Source organism: Tenebrio molitor, chromosome 2, assembly GCF_963966145.1.
Source record: "Tenebrio molitor chromosome 2, icTenMoli1.1, whole genome shotgun sequence".
Classification (NCBI taxonomy): domain Eukaryota; kingdom Metazoa; phylum Arthropoda; class Insecta; order Coleoptera; family Tenebrionidae; genus Tenebrio; species Tenebrio molitor.
Genome location: NC_091047.1, coordinates 21,029,699 through 21,044,188, shown reverse-complemented (window position 1 = coordinate 21,044,188; position 14,490 = coordinate 21,029,699). Strand labels below are relative to the sequence as shown.

At 34.1% G+C, this 14,490-nt stretch overlaps 2 protein-coding genes and 1 long non-coding RNA gene across 3 annotated transcripts; 2 read left to right on the top strand and 1 right to left on the bottom strand.

Moving 5' to 3' along the window:
* Nucleotides 1-805: 805 nt before the first annotated feature.
* Nucleotides 806-2,525, top strand: LOC138123389 (tyrosine recombinase XerC-like). Its single transcript, XM_069038082.1, has 2 exons — nt 806-1,365; nt 1,425-2,525. Exons 1-2 carry the CDS (start codon nt 983-985, stop codon nt 2,239-2,241), a joined length of 1,200 nt encoding a protein of 399 aa, XP_068894183.1. The 5' UTR covers nt 806-982; the 3' UTR covers nt 2,242-2,525.
* A 43-nt stretch (nt 2,526-2,568) lies between these two features.
* On the bottom strand, nt 2,569-3,353 carry LOC138123391 (uncharacterized). The gene is made up of 3 exons (XR_011156774.1): nt 3,026-3,353; nt 2,843-2,964; nt 2,569-2,785 (listed from the first exon to the last, which is right to left on the bottom strand). It is a non-coding gene; the product is annotated as an uncharacterized lncRNA (long non-coding RNA).
* A 23-nt stretch (nt 3,354-3,376) lies between these two features.
* Nucleotides 3,377-6,431, top strand: LOC138123387 (uncharacterized). The gene is made up of 3 exons (XM_069038080.1): nt 3,377-3,507; nt 3,611-5,890; nt 5,946-6,431. Exons 2-3 carry the CDS (start codon nt 5,099-5,101, stop codon nt 6,387-6,389), a joined length of 1,236 nt encoding a protein of 411 aa, XP_068894181.1. The 5' UTR covers nt 3,377-3,507; nt 3,611-5,098; the 3' UTR covers nt 6,390-6,431.
* Nucleotides 6,432-14,490: the final 8,059 nt, after the last annotated feature.

The window sequence follows — 14,490 nt, the reverse complement described above, 5'->3', positions numbered from 1 at the left end:
GATCAAAATGCATTATTAACGTATGTAATTGCAACAATTGATAGTTAAATTTGTTTGTGTTTGTAATAAACATAGTTTTGATTATTTATTTTTTGATGAGACTTGTAATAACTATTACAGGTCTCTTCTACGTGCCTGTTAAGTATTACAGGGCTCTGCCTGTAATTACCCATTTACTTAGTTACCACAAATACCTATAAAGTGTCATTTACTTAGAAGGTGGAAATAATAGTTATTTATGTGACAAGCTTAGTAAATTAATCTTTACGGGCGCGCTGGCACTTGTTGGACGAGCGACGTAAGGAGCGAGTCCCATAAGCCAGTAAGCCCAGTAAAGATTAATTGCTAAGCGAGTTGCATACAAACTTTTATTTCCACCTTCAGCCTTTAAATTTCGTTTTTTAATTGTTATTTATGTTTATAAAAATTTTGTAATGAAAGGCGGTGGGGCAATTATACCTACGTCGTCATGGTGTTGAGATAAACAACAAAAATACTGTCAGAAGTTTTGTGAAATTTGTTGCAAAAAGAAAGAAAAGAAAGAATGGCTTTAATGCCCGATGAAGACTTTGAAGGCGATTTTCTTGAAATGCAAGAAAATAACCACGGAATTACCAACGCTGCAAGTGCGGCTCTCTACTGATTCGATCCCAGGAGAGATATGAAAATACTTGCGAAACGGATCAAAATGCATTATTAACGTATGTAATTGCAACAATTGATAGTTAAATTTGTTTGTGTTTGTAATAAACTTTAAAAAAAAATCATTTAATTAGTTTTGATTATTTATTTTTTGATGAGCCTTGTATAGTATTTTACATTACAAGCCAGGTAAAATGGTTTTTACTGGCGAATGGAGGATATAACTGACGAGTCGAAGACGAGTCAGTTACCTCCTTGAGCCAGTAAAACCAGTTACCTGGCGTGTCTTGTATAATATTTTATTTGTTACTAAATTGTAAACAACTAAATAAAATTAAAAATGATCAAATTCTGTTTTCTTCCAAATTATTGCTCAAAACTCAGAAACCTTAGAAGTACAATTACTATGACAACGCGCCGTTTGTTCAAATTGTTTATTTCCGTCAAGATTTTTTCTCAAATGAACGAGGCAGAAGAAATGAAAAAGGAAGCTATAAACGTGGCTTCCAGTTTACTGCCAGCGAAGTCTTTAGCAAGATATGAACGAGAATATGAAGAATTTAAAAATTGGCAGAAAAACAATAACGTAACTAGTGTAACGGAAGACGTTCTTTTGGTGTATCTTCACCAACTATCAGACAAATTTAGCCCCAATTCTTTGTGGTCGAAATGGTCCATGTTAAAAAGCTGCCTGGAAATTAAAGAAAATGCTGAAGTTCGCAGGTTTGTTTTCCTATTACAGACGTTGTCAAAAAAGTGATATTTTAACTTGACATTTGTAGATTTCATAAGGTAATTGCTTTTCTCAAGAGAAAGAATGAGCGTTACGTGCCGAAGAAGGCAAGGGTTTTAACAAAAGAGCAAGTGGAAAAATTTCTTGTTGAAGCTCCTGATGACTATTGGTTGTTATATAAAGTGATTACAATTTTTGGAATGTTTGGTGCTTGCCGGTGTGACGAGCTTCTCTCGTTGACGGTGAAGGACGTAGAAGATGTCGAGAAATATATTATCGTCACTTTACGGAATACAAAGAATTTAACAACAAGGAGATTTACGATCACAGATGAGGGCTGCAGTTTTCAACCTTGTGTTTTGTACAGAAAATATGCAGCTCTTCGTCCTCGTCAAGCAGACCAATTACGTTTCTTTTTAACCTACCGTAATGGCAAATGTATTTCCCTCAATGTTGGCCAGCACACTATTGGCGGTGTACCGAAAAAAATTGCAACATACTTAGGGCTACAAGAACCTGAATTATACACAGGTCACTCATTTCGCCGATCAGCAGCAACAATGGTTGTGGATGCAGGTGGAGATATTTTGACACTAAAACGTGCGGGAGGATGGAAAAGTAGTGGAATTGCGGAAGGTTATGTGGGTGATTCTATCAATAAAAAAATTGAAATTGCGAAAAAAATGTTTCCTGGACGAAACTCAACAGATGTGGCTTCCACTTCGACAAATGTGGCTTCCACTTCGGGAGGTTCTACAATTAATTGTCCAATGACGAGCGAATTCACTTCCGCTTCAGGAATGTTCGACATTAGCGGAAATTCTAATTGTACATTTAATTTTAATTTGTATGAAACAAAGAAATAAAAATGTTCAAATGTTAAAAACGCTACTATCCTTTCCAAATTTCAAATTTCTCTACTAACTTGTTAAATTCATAACTGGTCTGCTGTCAATTTAACGCTACTAGCCAGTTAAAATGACTTTTCAACGTCAAGTGACAGTTCGAATAAATGACGTTTACAATTTAGTAACAAATAAAAGTCTTTACAGGTCTCTTCTACGTGCCTGTTAAATATTACAGGGCTCTGCCTGTAATTACCCATTTACTTAGTTACCACAAATACCTATAAAGTGTCATTTACTTAGAAGGTGGAAATAAAAAAAAATACAGTGACATAGACAAAAATTGACAGTTCACATGAAAGCGGCAAAAATTTCATAACATGGACATGGCCTGCTTCGACTACAATCATTTATAATAACCATGTATCTTGCAAGAGAAAAGGAGATATTTTTGATGTTCATCCAATTGAATCATACATTTCCTATCAGGTTTCTTCGGTGCCTATAATTGCCCACATTTCTTTTCTTCCGCCAAGTATCGTTTGAATGGTTCTAAATCCACAACCTTCAACATAAAGTAATTAAGCTGTGATACAACAAAAACAAACTCAGAAATCAATACCAGTATAATCTGCAGTTTTTTCCATTTGAGCCGTCTTGGTTCACTCGGCAAAATCCTTGGAGATCCCACGAAATACTTTAACGATCTTTCTTCTCTTCTCTTCTCGGCTTGTGAGAAATTTGCTATAAATATGAATTTATGCATTAATAAAAAACTGTTGCTGTTAGCATAAATCCAACTTACGCCGTTTATTTGGTGATCGAAATTGAGACATCTTGTTGACATATAAAAACTTCTTAACCTCTAAGAACTAAGAACTGTTTTTTTAATAAATAAACGGACACAACACAAAACAAACACAAAACAGACACAAAACACGAAAGGAAAACTAAGACACGATGAAATAAAAATGGCAGCTTGGACCTGATTGACGGTACAGAACACTGTAATATTGCACATTTCTCTAGTGTAAGTAGAAAAATAAAGTAACCAATAGGAAAGCCGCATTTCGTTGCAGGATTTTGTAAATGCGCACGCACGCGCCTACCAGGAAAAAATAGACTATAGTAAGTAGTAACATATCCTGAATCATGAATGGCATCAACAGACATTTTGGTTTATTTGTCTCTTCGCACGGCATCTGATATTTCCACGATTAAAATAACCTAAAACTTATAACAGAATTTAACGTTTACCTGTCACAATAAATAAATTCCAGTAAATAGGTAAGCCAATGCAACATTATCCGACAGGGTTTTCACATTCTTCTTGTTACATCATTCTCAAAGTCACTGTAACATTTTTTATATTGCTGTTTCGATTTTTCAGGTTTCAAATGCGACACTGCACAATTTATAATCTTTTTTTAACTCTGGATGAGTACACGGAATAAGAGCTGCATATTTGCGGTATAATCTTACAAATTCTGGATTGGTGACAGTAAAAGTTCGTTTTATGTCAGTTTTTGTGTCAGGAACGGCCACTATTAATACAGAATGTTCATCCTTGATGTCATCGATAGACATTTTGGTTAGTTCGTCATCGTCTCTTCGCATGGCTCCTAATATTCCCATGATTAAAATGACCTAAAAAAAGGGCAGATTATACAGCAAATTGATCTGGTCTCGTGTCAATACCTTACACTTTTTCACCTGATAACCAACTGACTTTTTTTCAAAAAAGGTACCAATTTCAGAAACTTCGTAACACCAATGCCATCCCGTATGTTCAGCGTGAGCTTCAACATTGAATATGTACTCCATAAAGTTGAACTTTTCACAGTTTTTGATTTTTCCATTAAATAAGCCAAAACAACATTCTCCGACGCCGTTTTCACATTATTTTTATTACACCGCTCTTTAAAGTCATTGTAACACTTATCGTACTGCCGTTTGGACTTTTCTGGTATTAAATTGGACACTGCACAATCTGGGGAAGTAGACGGAACAAAAACGTTGTAATTTTTTTGCGACATTTTTCCAATTTTTCTCAAAATGAATTGTTTTATTTATGTCGTTTCCATAGCGACATGGCGACATGTAGGCCGACTTTATTTTTATTGACAGTGAAGGAAATTTTACTTGTTCATTTTATAATTACAAATTTTCGGGTTGCACACAAAATGTTGTGTACACCTCGGCTACGAAATCCTTTGACGACCTCGAGATTGTCTTGTCTCGGCCGCAAAGCGGCCTTGACGACAATTTTTCTCTCGGTTCGTCAAAGTAGGATTTCGCAGCCTTGCTATACAAATAACTATTTTTCACAACTTTTTCGACAGTTTGGGATATTAAATTGTAACCTATCCGATAGTTTAAAAAATCTTCCAACTTTGTTCCAAAAATGGTTTGAATATTTTTATCGGAACAAAAGTTAACAGGGGGTTGAATAATTAGCATGTAAAACCCTATGGCCAGTCTTAAAAAAACTCACTGTATGTGTAGAATTATTTTTAATTGTCTTCTTAGGTAAAACTTGATTGATATTTATGTGTTTTTAAATTTAATACAATTAACACAATTTACCAAAATCCATTCGAATTCTTTAACTCATTTTTGTCTAGAATTAGATGTTTAGTGGCGCCCAGTCTTATTATAACATATAACAATCTTTATAATTATTATTTTCAACAAGTCTGCATTCATAACTCAAAACTTTTTTTTTGTGAATTGACACACCAGTGCAGAACAAAGTCCATGGATAATAAGGATAATGAATAAATAATAATTAATTCTTGTTTAGTAGTGCTTATGGCTGTGAGGCTATTACTGACTTCCTAATCAAAATAAATTGGTTGCTTGTTGAACTTCAGTTACAATGGAGCTTCCCTATACCGCGAGTGAAATAAAACCATGGTTAGCGAGTGCGTTGGCTAAAGAAGACCTTACAGATTTTTCCATAAACATCTTGGGAAATTCCGGAAAAGGAGACGGTTATATAGGAGACATAATTTTCGCGAAATTGTCGGCAACCACGAAGAATAACAGTTCAAAGGAGTACAATCTGGTGTTAAAATGTGGCAAGAGAAGTCTGGTTCTGAGAGATAAAGTTCCAGTTCGAGAATCGTTTGAAAATGAGATATACCTGTACTGTGAAGTATTTGTTGCATTTAAACAATTTCAGCTAGACAAAGGTATAAAAGATATTTTTGACAGTGTTCCCAAATGTTACGGGACATTTACCAGTAACAACGTAGAAGTCATAGCTTTGGAAAATTTAAAAGAGTTGGGGTTTAGTTTATATGACAGGAAGAAGCCACTCACTGCTGACCACTTAAATCTGATTGTTGAGGAATATGGGAAATGGCACGCCATTTCTGCAGCGATGCAAGATCAAGACTTGGAAAGATTCACTCAACTGACAAGTGGTATTAAAGATCTGTGGAGAAGTTTCAAAAGTTCGATGGACAGTATCAAGTTTTTTGCGTCACCAATTCAAGAAATTCACGATTTGGTAAAATGTGATGTCAGCCCAAATGCAGCGGAAAAACTGGAGAATCTTAAGTCGCAGATTGAGTATGTCATGCAAGAATTAATTTATGAGAAACAATACTTCTACGTAATAACACACGGTGATTGTTGGAATAACAATTTCATGTTTAAATATGAGGTAGGTGTGTCGACAACTGTTTTCTACCTTTCAGTTAATGTTGGTGCAATTTCAGGATGCAACAAAACGTAAACCAGTAAAAATCGCCATGCTTGATTGGCAACTATCGAAGTTTTGCAGTCCAGTCACGGATTTGTCTTACTTCATTTACTCCTGCATCTCCAGTGACGATCTGAGAAGGTTCGATGACGTCTTGGAGAGATACTACAAGAGTTTTTCCGATTTCGTAAGAAAACTGGGGAGTAATCCTGACGAGATATATCCATTTTCTCAGTTTTTGGCAGACTGGAAAGTGTTTGCCAGGTTTGGAGTTATGATGGCGCTTATGGTGATGAAAATAGCTGTCTGTGATCAAGATGAAGTTGCAGATTTAGCCGAGACAGTGGAAAGTGGACTTGACATGAGCGATACGTTTCTGTATGATGTAAAAGATAAAGAGTTGTTAAAATATAGGGTTCTGTGTGTCGTTGAACATATTGTAGAGCGTGATTTTATATAATTTTTAGATTAAATCTTGATTGGGCAGTTGCTTACATTTCAATTAATTTATTTATTGAGAAAGGAGAAAACATTACCAATTTGCCGCCTTTATAAAAACTGTAATTCTCAAATTGAAAACATTTTTAAAACTATTACTGTACAGTTTTAATACATATATTAGTGTAATGTAATTTGTACATATGTACACAATTGAAGGAATTAAACAGTTAATTTCTTTAACCTTCAAAGATACAAAATGAATCTAAAAATATCTTATGCAATATTTACATATACTTGACATTTACATGTTAACACGCCGTTTTTGAACCAGGAATTACTCCAAATTTGTTTCTTTTTCAATGGGACATTTAGGTACTATTGTTATGACTCGGTGACTCGTTAAATGAAGACAACGTCAAATGAGTTGATATAAAGAGACCGTCGTAGTCTTTCGCGTGTCCTTTAAACTATGGTTTTCGATGATAAATAAGGTAACGACAACTCATTGTTCATTTTTGAGACTCCAAATTAAAAGAGAGGACATTATTGATAAATGCCGTAAGTGTGATAAAGACAGAAGTACACTATTTTTAGTGATTTTTGTGACTTAAAATTTTACGTGTCAAAAAGATTAACTTAACAGTACGCCAAATTAAGTGAGATGGAAATATTCGTCGGAACCCTTGTCGTTACCTTATTTATTATCGAGAACCTTACTTTACCATAAACTAAGGTACCGAGTGACTATAAATGATTGAAAGAAAATAGTGGATTGGCAACACTGATGCAGTTGGTAGTGCAAGTCTTGTCGTGCATTATCTGTCAGTCATTTCTATTTAGGTTAGGTTAAGTCACGAAGTACATTGTCGATTTAGATTTTTTTGACGTTTGTTTCAATTTTAAAAATTACGTGTGTCATGCCAACGATGTCGCCAACTAAAGATTTCAAATGTGTCACCAACATAACAAAATAATTTTCAATCATTTATAGTCACTCGGTACTATATCACAAAAGCACAGAATAGAGACAAAGGTGACAAAGGTATCGCCAACGGTGCAGAGATATATCTCCCTCTCTTTTAATTTCGAGCAATGTTAAGTTAATCTGTTTTGACACGATGCAAAAATCCCGGAAAATTGTGAACTTCTATATTTGTCACACTCACGGGATTTATCGATAATGTCGTCTCTTTTAATTTCAAGGCGAAAAATTGTGGAGCGGAATGGCGCTACCTTCTAAAGATATACCGGGATAATTTTTTCTTAAGTTGGGAACATTTTTCATAAATTATTTTGGCAAACTTGATACCTTAATCAACACATTGTGTCAAATAGGCGAGGACGACTATGTTTATGTCAACTATCACATTAAAAAGCAGAATAACCAACAATAATATTACCAACCTATGAAAAAAAGTCACATTCATTTAAAATCACCCGGTAGTACCTTACTATATGCTATAAACCGGTAGCCGTCGCCATCTAGAGGACAGTAGAACAATTGGAAATTTTGTTCTTTAAGGTTGTACAATGCCTAAAAATATTACGTTTCACAAACGCAAGATGGCTCTGAACTGGTGCACTCTGATAGTTGGCGTATAGGCAACACACCAACCTTCTAGCCTTCCCTTTACAGATTTCAATTTCTTTACAGAAATAAGGAGGGTTGGTGTTCAAGCACAATTATTGTTATCTCTATTGACCGGTAGGTGGATTCAAACTGGACCGCTTCCCTCAACCACCTGTCTACCCGAAGCTTTGGGTACCTAACCTATACATGGAAACTGGAAATATATTATCTTTTACTATGGGTATAATCAATCCTGTTAGAAGGTTTTCGAGCCCCGTCTAGCTTCCGTTGGCTCACTTACACTCACTCCAGAGAAATCTAAATAATATTTTAATATAGACATTTTTTTTAATTTTCCGTAACTAAATCATTTTGAAGATTTTTTATATAACGTAAGACCTACTAATATCATTTATTACATACTATTAAGATGATAAATTAAACAGAAAATAGAAAATATCTTTTAAACAATGGCCAGCCTTATTGTTCTCAAGTGTCACTTTATTTGACCAAAAATATTTGACGTGTCATTTTTTCATTTCTTTTTCATTCTCTAGATAATGCATATGTACCCCTTTCCTACTATTTCATCTGAAACGAACAACAGGAAAAAAAGTGTTTCTCCACGACTATTAAAGAATGAATGCATTCTTGTTGGATATTCAACGAAAGAATGATATCAATTACACATCCGGTGAGAGAAAATGCTAAAACTCACGGCTGTCGGCCTGATAAAACCAGTTTTTTATGTTATTTTTTAGAATTTGCACCCTTGTTTTAATTACAAAAAAAAAATAAAATTTTTAAATTCTAGGAAATTTTGTATTAATTGGTAATTCAAGGTAACGGATGCAACTACATCTGCAACATATCTTAAAAAGTAGAGTTTGAACATTAATATTGCAAGTTTTTTGGTGTAAATGACAATAATACACTGAAATATTTATAAAAATTTTCTTAGAGATCTATTAAGCTACGAGTGCTTTAAAAGAGCCATAAACGACTCCAAATTGAACACAATAATAGACCTACGAGTATTAGAGACGCAGATTCTAAAAATGTTTTTTAACAACAATTAATTGTTTTTTTAAACAATTTTTGTGTTTTTTTTTGGTCAATAAACAATATGTAGTTGTTTTCACCAATTTCGTCTTTATGTTGAAAAATTAAGTATTACTGAACCCATTTTAATATGTAATACATACAATATATAAAATATACAGGGTTATTCTAAATGATTGTAGTCGAAGTAGGCCATGCCCATGTTATTACGTTTTTGCCGCTTTCATGTGAACTGTCAGTTGTGTCGCTGTCACTGTCATTTTTTAGGTGAAAAGTGCGGTGATGAGGATTTTATTTATTTTTGTTAAATTAACGATTGAATCCAGAAATACTGAGTTGTTCTACAATCAATTTTAAAAATATTGAGTTGTTTTGCACCCAATTTAACACATCATTTTGATGATTTTTTTATGTGGAGCGGCAACCATAAATTTTACATTCAGTTTTCACGCCTACTTCGATTACAATCATTTAGAATAACCCTGTATAATCAAAAATCGTTTTAATATATTAAAAGATCAATATTTTAACAACTCAGTGGATTCGTTTGCCTTTGTGCATATAATTGGACATCCTTCTTCGATTTCGGAAGTATTAGTGATATGTATTTTTTATATTCTCCGGAGGATCGGTTTTCTGTGCAAAAATCGTTTTAAAGCTCCCGTCGGCACCCGCTCGAGAGGTACCTGAATTAGAGTCTTTGATCGTTTATAACGGTCAACAAATATTCGCTCACAGAGAGCGTCATCTTGAGTTATTACTGTTTCCTTTTCAAAAGAGTCCAATTCCCAAAATTTGTTGACCATCTGTTCAAGGGCGGGTTCTACAAAGTGACATGAACCGTTTTTTTTTGTTAAATGGAAGAGGACTGGTTTTTTGGATAGCATCATTGTTATTAATTGTTGAGGTGACGGCCTCTTGGACTAACCTTATCTCATATGATTTGAAAACACACGTGTTATATAAATAACCATAAAATTGTCTGATTCTGGTATCCTATAATAATTGTTCTATACAAACAAAAGGGATAGGTGTAACCTAACACAGTATACGAAAAAGTTGGATAATAGTAACATTTATTTAAATTATAAAGATCACAGATTAAAATATGTGCCTGCATAATAATAATAAAAGTAAAATAATATTGTTATAATGTAATTTATGGCTATCAGACTTTCACCATCCCTGTCCCTTTTGCAGGTAGTCTTAGCTAAAATATAAATCGGGACCAGGGGTAAATGGTCTATTTATTCGACCGGCGCAGCGGCAGAAATAAACAAACGACGTAGGCGTTTGCGTCTTGGCCTGACGACGGGGTCACCGGAACGCGAACCCGAGGGTGAGGGTGACAAAGACACTTTCCTGCTCGACTCCTTGCTTGTATAAATTATGACATTTATTTGATTCAAAATAAAATCCAATAGCTTTGAATTTCGTTCAAATTGTTTTATTATTGCTCAGCACGTTTCATTTATTTATTAATTCTTATTATTTTTACTTGCCCAGAATAGAATTCACACGAACCCCCGATAAATTTGAGTAATTTGACGCTTAATAAATACTTATCTTCAAAATTACAATTCTCACTCACTCAATTTTACACTAGACAGCGTTGCCGATAGTAATTATCGAGGAAAATGCGACGTTGGTGGTTTTTTGATTTTTTAATGGACTTTAATTGCATAAATTTACATAATATATCGTTTATGGACTTTAGTTAACGGCAACTTTAATAACGGTGTCGTCATACGGCCCAATGTCGTCAGTAGAGACCATTTCATCTAAGAAGTACATGATGACTCATCGAAATCTGACCGTAGGACGCTAGTCAGCTGATAATCAGTGGCGTAGAAACATTCGATTAGCTAAGGAGTCGATATAGTTCAATTAATTTATATGATTAAAATTCTACCAAATTAATAATTCAATAATGAATGTCATAGTATGATACACAGAGAAAGAAATAACAAAAAGAAAACACTTCTGAACGCTAACGGGGTTAAGTTAGAAATAACAACGAGCGCATGGATTCCAGATGGTTGATGGGTCTGTGCGCCGCTGGACTCAAACCTCCCCTAAAAATTTGAACATGAACTCGTCCGACGACAACGTGTTCGTGCGCATTATGTACTTCTTAGATGAAATGATCTCTAAAATGATGCACATTTAATATTCAAACAGTTATTGAATGCGTTGAAGAAATTACTAAAGAATTAAAAGATTTTAGATCAGATGAAAATTTTGAAAGTGTAATTAATTCCGCAAAGGAAATGGCAAGACATATTAGATGTAAGTAACACTTAAGGTATAAGATTATATGGCAGCACTAAAATTATCCCAATAATGGAAACCAATATTGGCGTTAAGATGGTTGTCTGGGGTCGTGCAGCTGCATCCCTTTTCCTTCGTTCAGGGCAGGGATTAAAAATTTGTGAAAGAACATGATTTTGATGTTTATTGTAAATTTTGTTATTGAAACGAAATTCCCTTTAGCACTTTGTGTCTTAAAAACAGTAAAGATGATTTGTAATAGTATTGTATATTTAATAAATAAATATAATTTCGTGGGTACGCATTTGTTTTGAGACCGGCTCTGGAATTCACAACACAGAATTGCTTGAAGCATGATTTATGGTTGGGCTGACCGCCTACTGCAATTGCGACAAAAGGAACGTTTATCTCCGGCCAAATACTTTTAAAGGGCCATATAATCTTATACCTTAATTGTTACAGAAATTCCAAAAAAAAAATGTTTGATTATGAGGCGAATGATGAACCTATCAATAACCCTAAAGATAATTTTAAAATTACGACGTGATCAAGAATGACTGAATCTGAATCTGTTGGTATATTATAACAATGAAATTTGCCAAGTTTGAAATTTACCATCAAAGATTCATTTTTAATTGCATAAAGACGGCCGGCAGGCGTGTGCAAAGTGTGCGACCGCACACGGTCCCGCGGCTTGAGGGTCCCGCGCCTTAGAGGACTCCGCACTAATAATTCCAACAGATAACAGAATTAAACAAACGATGTTTTTATATTTAAATTGCAAAAAAAGGAAGACATTTTATGAGCGCCTATTGTCGGTTTAGGGATGCCATAAGAAACAGGGTGCTCGCATTGCTTGAAAAAAAAATGAAGCACTAAATTAATCATATGTATAATTTTGTTTGGAATCGCCGGGTCCTTTAGAGTAGTTTTTAGAGAACACCGACGAAGACCTCCCGCCACCGGTCAGCTAGGCTAAACACTTGTGGACTTGTGCTTCTACTATCAAGTATCATGAATTAGGGGGTGTATTTTTATGGTCATGGGCGTTTCCACTTTCTCTTTTCAGAGTAAAATTTGGAAACATGTGTTTTTAAAAGGTTTGAAAATATAAGAGGTAGAAGTTAAAAGAGTAGCCGAATAGAATAGAACTTTGAACGGATCTTCGTTCGGGAATCAAAGAACCTAGATTATAGTGATGTTTGTTACGATTTTTTCATTAAAAAGCACGAAATTTTAATTGATAGATAGGTATAGAGGGCCCCCGCGCACACTTTGCACACGGCCCCGCAAATGTTTACGCCGGCCTTGCATAAACATAACCGACATAACCAAAAACTGTTAATGTCGTGTCAAGTTAAAACATCCGGTCAGTGCCAATTATGAGACAAAGAACACCGATGTTTTTCAATTGTTTAATTGCCAACAGACTCAGTCATTGTTGATCACGCTGTATTTTAGACACTACTCTCTCAGGGAAGTAACGTAAATCATTGTAAAGATTTACATTTAAAATTGAATAATGATAAAGATTCAAATGATCGTGATATCGATGGCATTGACCTGTTCGAGGAACTCAAAACTTACGATTAAGTATATTATTACAAGATTTACAAGAACGTTTAACTGATTTATCTATAGTGTGAACATAAAGTTTGGAACAAAATTTATAATAGCATTATGTGATGTTTTTAGGAAAATCGTACGACACTCATTAATGACCAATAGAAAAATTAGTTCACGAGCCATAACCATGGCAACAAAAAAATTTCTTGGAAATTTTTTGTAGGTAGACCAACCTAACTGTGATTAATAAGTGGAAATTTTTTCAGCCAATCAAAATCATTTATTTTGTTGTTGTCTTGGTTATGGCTCGTGAACTAATTTTTCTATTGGTCTTTAATGAGTGTCGTACTATTTTAAAATTTATAATTTAAGAAGCATAATGTCCGTGTCGTTGCGATTTTCTTACCGAATAGGCCCTCGTGCATTGATTAATATCCGGAAATTTTTTCGAATGCATTTCCGGAAATAATCAATGCACTATATATTATAATAATATTATAAGTGAAAATCGCTAGAGTAGGTCGATTTTATTTTGAAAAATGCCATCATGTGGCGTGCAACTTGTTTAAATGACGTCATTGGTTTTTGCGCAATGACTTCATCGCCAATTTTTTTAAATGAGAACCCCCACTTTTTTCTTCATTTTTTGCATACCAGTTGACCAGTTCAAAAATACGCCTCAATCATATAAATTTTGTGCTCTGTACTGAAAACCATAATTCAAAAACTGTCTGACAGATTTTGACATTCAAAAAATGATTAACAAAAATGCACGATATAGCTTCGACAATTATTTGAAAATCCATGACCACCTTTGACCAAGATAATTTTTGATATCCCGATAATATCTATAGAAAATGAAATTAAAGCCATAACTACGTAATTGCACCTTGCAAGAGTGATTGTTATCCTAATGATGTTTTACCAATCTATTTTACAGTTTCTTGAAATAAATAAACTGTTTTGTCTGTCTAGTAGTTTGCAGATGGCACTGGTGACATTGGAGCTAGTAATTGACAAGATATCCGTCCAAGCTATGAGGACGCTACTGTGCAGTGTTGCATTAGTAGTGTTGCACTTTGAAATCATAAACTCAAAATGCTTTTTTTGAGGAAAAAGATCTTGTTGCAGTCAATTATTTGATGTAAATCTCCTTTTTATTATATTTACGAACTGTACAATGGGTTTTTAATTTTAGTTAATGTATTTTTGCTTGATTGCGAATCGTAATTTTTTTATTTTTTTATGCAAAAACTGTACATTCAAAATCACTCAAAAAAATGGAACACCTACAGAAAGGCTATTGTAACCTGATGTTGGATTTTCATTAAGATCTATCATCCAATTTTTAATATAAAAAATAAAATGTGGTTAAAATCATGGTTTTTCTAATTTTTTTAAGAAACTGTACGGTAGATTTTTTTTAAATTAATCTTATATTAAGCTTGAATTATTTGTAAGCGCTGGTAATTTTTTCAGATTTTTTGAATGTAAGGTAATTTTTTTCTTGACCATAGTACAACCTTAATGTTATTCCAGTCTCGCACTTCATTGTGACGGTTCTGTTTTTCTCAAGAAGTGTATGAAAATTTTAATATTTGGAACATCATATTTAAATTTACCTCTACGTCCATTTGTCCTGCTGTTAACA

Bases quoted from the DNA above. Each gene is read 5' to 3' on its own strand.
- LOC138123389 (XM_069038082.1), top strand. From the start codon at position 983: ATGATCAAATTCTGTTTTCTTCCAAATTATTGCTCAAAACTCAGAAAC. The intron at 1,366-1,424 runs GTTTGTTTTCCT...TGACATTTGTAG, and splicing joins GAAAATGCTGAAGTTCGCAG to ATTTCATAAGGTAATTGCTT.
- LOC138123387 (XM_069038080.1), top strand. From the start codon at position 5,099: ATGGAGCTTCCCTATACCGCGAGTGAAATAAAACCATGGTTAGCGAGT. The intron at 5,891-5,945 runs GTAGGTGTGTCG...GTGCAATTTCAG, and splicing joins ATTTCATGTTTAAATATGAG to GATGCAACAAAACGTAAACC.